Source organism: Thamnophis sirtalis, unplaced genomic scaffold (genome assembly GCF_051295495.1).
Source record: "Thamnophis sirtalis isolate CommonGarterSnake01/CBP01778 unplaced genomic scaffold, rThaSir2_p1.2 scaffold_4, whole genome shotgun sequence".
Lineage (NCBI taxonomy): Eukaryota > Metazoa > Chordata > Lepidosauria > Squamata > Natricidae > Thamnophis > Thamnophis sirtalis.
In genome coordinates this window covers 119,154,226-119,163,010 of record NW_028261384.1, presented here as the reverse complement: position 1 = coordinate 119,163,010, position 8,785 = coordinate 119,154,226, and the positions used below count along the sequence as shown (strand labels likewise).

The 8,785-nt window shown below is 38.9% G+C and overlaps 1 protein-coding gene across 3 annotated transcripts in view; it reads right to left on the bottom strand.

The window, feature by feature from the left end:
• Positions 1-506: 506 nt before the first annotated feature.
• SHISA7 (shisa family member 7) overlaps positions 507-8,785 on the bottom strand; it is a 46,298-nt gene continuing 38,019 nt past the window's right edge. For 2 of the 3 annotated variants that reach the window (XM_087713912.1, XM_087713914.1), the window contains one exon: positions 508-7,399. In XM_087713912.1, the coding sequence (XP_087570038.1) occupies positions 6,774-7,399 (626 nt within the window). In that variant the 3' untranslated portion in view covers positions 508-6,773. Of the gene's footprint in view, positions 7,400-8,785 lie in introns of all 3 variants that reach the window. The other variant, XM_087713913.1, reaches the window with a different exon arrangement.

Here is an 8,785-nt window from a genome sequence, read left to right as displayed (position 1 = left end):
GAGACAAGGGGGACAAAACAATCCTTGCTTCATAAAACCAACATGGAAAGAAATAATACTTAGTCATTTGTTTCTTCTCAATAACAGAAAATATAACATGTCTTCTTTTACAAATTTCTCTCACATGTTCCTTAAAGAGAAAAAATAACTTTCCCCCAAACATTCCCACAACAAAACCAGTCAATCTCTTTCACATATTCATTTTTTCCTGATATCTTCTATCCAACAGACATATTCTACCTTAATCCCACATTTTTTCTCACATACAAGATTTCACTCTCCCCCCTTGCCTTATTTGTCTCTTCCATGTTATATTTTAGGAAGTGCAATTCTGCAAATGGCAGAATATTAGCAGAATATTGGTATCCAAAGAGAGCTACTGTAGAATTCAGAGGGTGGATTTCAATAGAAAGGAGGAAAGGAGTGTCAATGGAAATTCTCAGTAATCCAGTTCATGGTTGTCCCAAAGGTGCTTTTTGAAGAGGCAACTGGACTTCCTTTGTTTTTCCTTGAAAACATTTCACTTCTCATCTAAGAAGCTACTTCAGAAATGAAAAAGCTTTTTGAATGAGAAGTGAAATGTCTTCAAGGGAAAACAAAGAAAGTACAGTTGCCTTTTCAAAAAGCAGGAGTATCAGAAAGAAGCCATTAAAATATGATTTGAACCAGTCATTCAAATGCTTTAGTGATGCATGAAAAATTTAGAAAGACATTTTTTGTAAACTGCAGAAACAAAACACTGGGGGAAAAAGTGTGATTTAAGAACTTTTGGGATGCTGAAATCCAATTCACTTATACATATGTTCATTTCAAGTTGTTATCTTATTCTTATTATGGCTTCTTAAATTAAAATTGGCTAATTTTCTCTCCTGCTCTTATCCACAGGCAAAAGGGAATTTCCATGGTTTAAACTCTCCAGATATCATTGACTAACACCTCACTACTGAAGCCATTCTTCATGAAAATTTTATCATGCTAATTTTTAGTGCTCTGACTCATCCTGAAGCTAACCTGAAGATAATGTTCCTTTTTATCTACCCAACACACTGAGAACAGTATCAAGGTGTCTGAAGCTGTGTAGGAGAAGAGAAAGAAGCCAGTAGATGGGGTTATTTTAGTTCCCATCAATGCAAGAAAGGGCTACTAAAATATTTCTGATCTATAGCTGTTCTAGAAAAGAATTATGGTACAGCTTCAGTTAGACTGTGACTGAGCCAGCAATATTCTTGGACTTGTAACATCAAAGAGCTTCAAATCCTTTTTGGAATCATCTTCAGTAGACACTGAACCTTTCCACACAATAACCCATCACAGACAAAAAGTTCCCCCTCTCCTTCATTTATCTCACACTATCCTAGGCATGCATTCCATATTCTGAGGAGATGGTAGAGTGGCAGAGATCAGTCTACAACATAAAAACAAGGGCAAGAGATCAGAATGCAAATATGCATTCTTCTGAAAATAAAGCAGAAGTATTTCTTTGTGTCAATCAAAGATCGGGCTTGATTTCAAGCAGGAGAAGGCCTGAGACTACCAGATTGCAATGAATGATAAACCAAGTCTGGGTAGACTATACTTGTTCACTAAGACACAAATCACAACTTTCAGCCTCTGCCCAAATTAAACTATCCCAAACCAAGGAAGCTTGAATAATCTTTCCTCATCTTCATTTTAATTTCACAAAAACTAAAGAGGTAGGTTAAGCTAAGCAACAGTGACTAGCTCAAGGTTACTTAGTGACTGACTCGACATCCACTCTAATCCTAATTTAACATTTTAATTATTTTTTTATTTTATTTTGGCAGATCCAAGCTTCATCCTAAACAGCAGTTTAAGCCTCGTTCACAACACGCTACCCCATGAATCATTCCAGAGGGATGGGTTTCTATGACACATCAAATGACCACACCAATTCACCTTACATGATAGATTATCAGATTTAAACAAGAATGAAGACAGATCTGGATAGCTGAGTCAATGGTTTTGAAACTAGGATTCATCAGACATTTATGTGAGGTTTTAAATACTGGTTTCCTCTCATTATTATCTGGTTGTGTTTTTATTTAAAGAAAGAAATGGGCAGTTCAATCAAAAAATGATGACAGGGAATCATAATTAAAGGCATTTTTTGTCCTTTCAGACACACACTGGACAATTACAGAAAGGAAATAGTAATGAGCTTATTAAGATAAGCTATTTAAGAGGAAATTAATGGACTATTCATTCCTGATCCCTTCACGGCATTTATCAGGAAGCAATCAGACAGACTGAAGTTAAACAAGGAAGTTTTAATTGATGTTAATGAGTATCTCTCCAGTCTCAAACTTTCTTGAGTAAAGAAGAACCTTGGCCAATGATAACGTAGCACTTTGCTAAATACTTAAGATAGTTTTAATTCTGCTCCACTCTTAATATTGGAAAGTCATTGGCCCAAAGATGAAAGGAGTTCTGCATATCTTTCTAACTCTAAAGCATTATTCTGGAGTCCCCACAGTCAAGTTTGAAAACTTCTCTATTTCTTTTAGCAAATTAGGTCTTCTATTGCTCCCTCAAGGTTTTGCATTAAGAAATACAGAAATGGAAAATGTAATAACCCGCCAGCACTTCCCAAAAGGAAGGGGTGAAAATGGAGGTCATTAGCCCTTGATTTGAGTTTGGGAAGAGGAAAGGAGGAACGCAGGATGGGGAAGGAACAAATGAGGCAGGAATAAGCCTAGATGGCTTTAGACCGGAGGTGGGGAATGGTGGCCCTTTTATAACTAATGGATTTCAACTCCCAGAATTCCTGGGCCAGGAATTCTGAGAGTTGAAGTCCACAAGTCATGAAGCAGCCATTGTTCCCCACGTCTGCTTTAGACGATAGCAAGCTCATAATCTGGTTCCTCTGAGGAAGGTAAATTAAAGCACCCCATGTTATAGGCTGATCCTGCTATATGTACAAAATCCATCAGGGAAGGACGTGGTGGGTGGAAAAATAGGGATCACCAATGTAGATTATTCCAAAACAGACATGGTTCCCTGACCTTTTACAAGTTACAAGAGACAGCATTAAAATATTATCAGAAATTGAAGACATGTTAGTGCAGATCATAAAGTGATAAAAATAAAGCCTTGAAAGAAGACAAACAAAATCAATTTACATTTGAGAAATCAATGGACTATGAAATAATGACGTTTTCCAGGCCTTCTGGATAGCCTTTGCTTCAAATCCTGACAAGGTTTTGGACTTATTAATTTCGGACAGGTTTTTTTTTCAGCAAAATTGTTTTTCCACCAAAACTACAACGTCAATGGTTTAGGAGAGTACAAGAATAAATATACATTCAATATATCAAAGTTGGTTTCCTCTCCCCCACTTGGTTTGGCAGTCTTAATCAAGACTAAGAAAAATACAGGCAGTCCTTGACTTACGATCACAACCAAGTCCAAGATTTCAGTTGCTAAGCAAGGCGGTTGTTAAGTGAGTTTTGCTCCATTTTTGTCATAGTTCTTGAGCGAATTATTTTAAATGAATCATGAGGTTGTTAAGCAAATCTGGCTTCCCCCATTGACTTTGCTTGTCGGAAGCCTGTTGGGGAGATTACAAATTGCGATCGCATGATCCTGGGATAATGCAGCAGTTATAAATACAAGCCAGTTGCCAAGTGCCCCATGACCATTGGTCACATGACCATGGGGATGCTGCAAAGGTCATGCGTGTGAAAACTGGTCATGAGTCATTTTTTTCAGTGCCATTGTAATTTCAAAAAGGTCACTCTACTAATAGCTGTAAGTCAAGGACTAGCTATAATGGTTGGGGTGGGGGGAGGAAATTACATCAAAAAACCATTCTCCCTTTTACCAGACTTATACACTTAAAAATATTTTCAAAGATTTTAAAGAAGCCATGTTTGTACTGCACACTCAATTCCTTTCACAAAAGTGGGGAAATGAGAAGATTTAAATGATGGTTGCATACACCATAACATTACATCAACATGTAGCATGTAGCATAAGGAAAAGACAACTAATGTTCCCTCGTCTGTTCCATTCTTTCTATCTTTTTCTTCCTTTGGCAAAGCGAATGACTTACTTTCTCTGCTTTGTATATAATCATCTAATTTGGCTACTCTTGATTTAGGTGTGATCTATGGCCACTATCATAGTTAACAATTAAGCCTGAATTTAGTATGCCGTCTAAGCATTAAACTCTAGTGAGTGAAAATATGAGTAAACTATGATCTGAAGTTGGATTGTTTGCAATGAACTCAATAGGAACCACAGTTTGTCAGTCTGCTTTGAAAATATGGCAAACAGTGGCTAATCTAAAACCGAAGCAAACAAATCTGGGATTATTATACCAGCTGTACTGAAGGGAATGAATGGGACTGGAGAGGTTGATAATTATAGAGCCATGTAAGCTCATATTGCTGAAATTTGGTTCAGTGTCACATCTGAAGTAGCCCATATTTTTAATATGGCAAAGAGTAATTCCCAACACTGGACAGTAATCAACCTACAAATCCTTGTATATCTTTCTCCTGCATTAGAAATACATATGAGAAGTACAATGACGATTCAACTATTATTTATAACTCAGATCTCAATGTCTGCCCAAGATCTGTTTAAGAAAAGCCTGAATATGAATGTTTAAACTAATGAAAGTAGTAGTGGCTAAAAGCAAAATTTCAACCAAGCAAGCATTCTTTTATCAAAATTACCCACAAAATAATATATATATATATATATTCCAAAGGTCTAATTTAATGTTGGGGGAGGGATTTTATTTTTTTTAAATCATTTTTATCTTCCACGTTTTAACTTTTAAAGAAATACCGTGACCCACTGGATATTTGCCATACTTTTTACGTCTTTGCTTAAAAAAAGAACAGACCATTCAGAAAATGTAATGTGGAAAGGATTTTTTAAAGCATCCTGAGCATCACAGAGGATGCACAGTTGGAGAGAAAGCAGGTAGGGTTAGGATGAAGTTTATTTGTAATGATTGCATTTGAAATATCAGAGTTTTTTTTTTAAAAAAACGCACTCACAAATTCAATATTGATGGATATCCCCTGTAATGGGAAGGTAAATAAAAAGCACTAGAAAAATCGATGGAATGCAAGCAATATATAATAAGATATGTACAGCAGAATGGGTGGACTTGATTGTGCCCTACATCTTTATCATCAGTTATGGACACGTTATAACACAAGGATAGAATGAGAGTGGCAAAGGGCTGTGTATTATATAATACTCCAGTTCCTCCACCTTTAGCACTGACCAGACTTGTTACTGGAGGCAACAGGATAAGATGGCCACCATTCCCTTCTTGCAGCATATCTGAAAGAAAGAGAAAGAGGTGGAAGGGGGTCTCATCTATTCACTTTACCACTGTATGAGCAAAGTGATGGTTAGATCATCAGAAGATCATAATAGCCTTCATCTGTACACCACTAAGGGCAGGTTGTCTCCAACAACTAGGTCCCAGTTGTTAACCAGCCCCAAAACATGAAGCCTCATAGAAATGGCTTCATGCAAAGTGGATGAGCTGAGAAACAGTCAGCAATGTCAACAATGAGGAGTGTGGTGTACAGTGATGAAACCACCAAAAGTCAACATCGTTGCCAAGTCTGGCTACTTTGAAATCTGTAGCTATTGGCTGAATCCATTGTGCTGAAATCATCAAGATGTCACAGGCACAGGAATCTTGATAGCATTCTTAGTTATCAAGATTGGCAGTACTATCATGAAATGTTGACATGGTCTCTTCCAACATCAACATGACTGATTTTGCCCATCACCATACAGGACCTACGTACTGTAACTGACTTTATCAGTCCATGTAATATCCTACAGTATTCTATCACAACCAGTACAGTAACAAACATCTTTCTCCAATAATGGCATCTACCACTGACAAGTCAGTGTTGATGTCAACAATAGTCCACAGTGTTGATACCATCAGAAATTGATGGTGAGGGCATTAAAGGTCAACAAGACCCACAGCGCTTATATGAACTGCAGCTGACAGAATCCACAGTGTTGACACCATTGATGGTGTCGATGGTGTCACTTGGTCAATTGAGCATCCACTAAGATTGGCAAGGTTCACAGCGCTTAGAGTTGTAAGAGGCAAAGGGTGCCAACCTCATAAATCCACAAGTGATGTCTTTAGTCTTCAAAAATCTGAGACAAGGCCCAGAGCAATGATGCCATCAAATGTTGATGGACAAAATTAGTATTGTAATCAAAGGTTGATGGGGGCCTAGTAACTGATCTTATGCAAAGCTATCTTCACGTCTTTGGAAGGATCCATAGGCCTGATCACTAAAAATCAATTCAGCCTTTATGTCACTAAACCTGGACAGTAATGTCAACAGACATAGGAAGTGATAGTAGCAGCATTAATTGTATGAACCCAACTAATTTTGACATCTTCAGAAATTGACTAATACTGCATAATTGATGTCTTCTATGAAACCAAGCAGGCCTTGATATACTCACTTCTTATCATGAGCTGTAATCAGCCAATATCATCATCAAAGATTGTCAGGACCTGGCAGGTCAAATGGACCCAATCAAAAATCAGTGAAGACCGTGATAGTGCCATTAGCAAAGACCAGGCTAGGACTTGACATCAACCGAGATGGAGGCCACAAGACTAAAAATAAGGGAGGGAACCCCAAGAAAAAGATAGTGAGCACCAAATAAAGGGTGGGGTGGATCAGAAAAAGGGAGAGAAATATGGCCTTGGAAAGTCCAATCAACCTGAGTTGGGGAAAAGGGACAACTCACACCGTGACCTCATTCTTACTGCCAGTAGGAAGGTGTTGGGTTGGGTGGTGCCCCGGGATGAATTGGACTTGATCAATGGTACTTTGCCTCTTGGATGCAAACCCTTGGCGCCGGGTGGCGGCTGCCTGGTTACTACTACTGCTAGTCTCCCAAGGAGCAGATGCCTTGGGAGAATTGTTGGAGGTGGGATGAGAGTTTTTCATCATCATGTGATGGTGGTCAAGCATGGGGGTGCTGCTGGCACAGACATTGGTCTGAGAAACAGCCTTCTGATGGCCCAGGTGCATCTCCTGGAAGGGACCCGTGTGTTGATGGAGACGCTCTGGAGAAAGCAAGTGCTCCTGAGAATGCAAATTTTCCCGGGAGAGAAGGCGCTCGTGAGATATGACACGCTCTCTTGGAATGGTGTAGTCGTAATGTGATGGGCGGTAGCTTCCCACTCCATTTCCACCGTCTGAAAGGATGTGTTCCTGTGACATGACCCGTCGCGGATTGTGTGACTTCTCAGAGTAGCTATCCCTATCGTAGTTCATTTTCATGGCATGTAAGGGCAGCGTTCCTCGAGTCAACTCAGCAAGATGCCTCCGCTTGGCATAGAATTCATCCAAGTCCTTCTCCGCTGCTGAGAAACATGGAGAAAAAAGTGAAATGTTACTGGATGATGGAGAGATGGAAAGGTGAGATTTAAAACAGGAGAAAGGAACATTAGAGACATAGATGGATGGTTATGCAAGTGGTTTGCACTAAATGTTTGGTGCAGAACTGCCATGCCTTCCACTTTAAAGAGCACAACACAACATCCTGTTAACGACTGTGTTCCTTCAGTGTTTCTATTTTTTTTCCAGATTATAGCGAGATTGCCTTCTTTCAGAAGGAACAATTCCAAAGGTATTGATCCTCTTAGGAGTCTGTCATGTCTTCTGGGCTGAAAGTCCCACTTGGCTTTAAATGCTATGCCAGAAAGCAATGGTTAGATCAAATGTGGATTTGATTTCATTTTATGGTAAAATAAAATGAAAATGAAATCATTTTATAATTTATGTTTTCCATCTTATTAACTGCAGTTTGATAAGTTGCTGGGGATGTTTGGGAAATGAATCTAAGATTTTTGGGAATTACTTGTAGTTCTGGAGCCTTAAATTGTATTCCGGTACTTTAAAACTATTCCTCCATCCTACAGCTTAGGTCTAAAATGGATCATACTAGCTGGCCACATTAAATGTGATTGAAATGCAGTATGTATTTAGCTACTGGATTCTTCCATTGATGTAGAAAAATCAGTAAACTAATAGCAATCTAGTGAGATTGAAATCTTTGAAGGATTTACTGCATGTTCTCCAATTGACTCATTCTCATATATCGGTAGCAACAGCACTCAGACTTATATACCTCTTCACAGTGCTTTGCAGCCCTTTCTAAGTGGTTTACAGAGTCAGCATGTTGCCCCCAACAATCTGGGTCCTCATTTTACTGATCTTGAAACGATGGAAGGCTGAGTCAACCTTGAGCCTGGTAAGATTTGAACTGCAGTAGCCTGCAGTACTGCACTCTAACTACTGAGTGCCACTCCGGTAGGTCAACAGTTGTAAGTTAACTGGTGGCAGTTCAGTGCTTTCTTTGAAACATCCCATAGTAGCCTGGAGTACCAAATGTAAGTTTTGCAGGGCACTAATAGAAAGTTAAAACAGGAGCCTAGGTGGCGCAGTGGTTAGGGTGCAGTACTGCAGGCCACTTCAGCTGACTGTTATCTGCAGTTCAGCGGTTCAAATCTCACCGGCTCAAGGTTGACTCAGCCTTCCATCCTTCCGAGGTGGGTGAAATGATGACCCAGACTGTGGGGGCAACTTGCTGACTCAATTTGCTAAAAATCTGTAAACCGCTTAGAGAGGGCTGAAAGCTCTATGAAGCGGTATATAAGTCTAATAAATAAATAAATAAATAAATAAATAATAAATAAATAAATAAATAAATAAATAAATAAATGTCTAGGACAGTGATGGCGAACCAT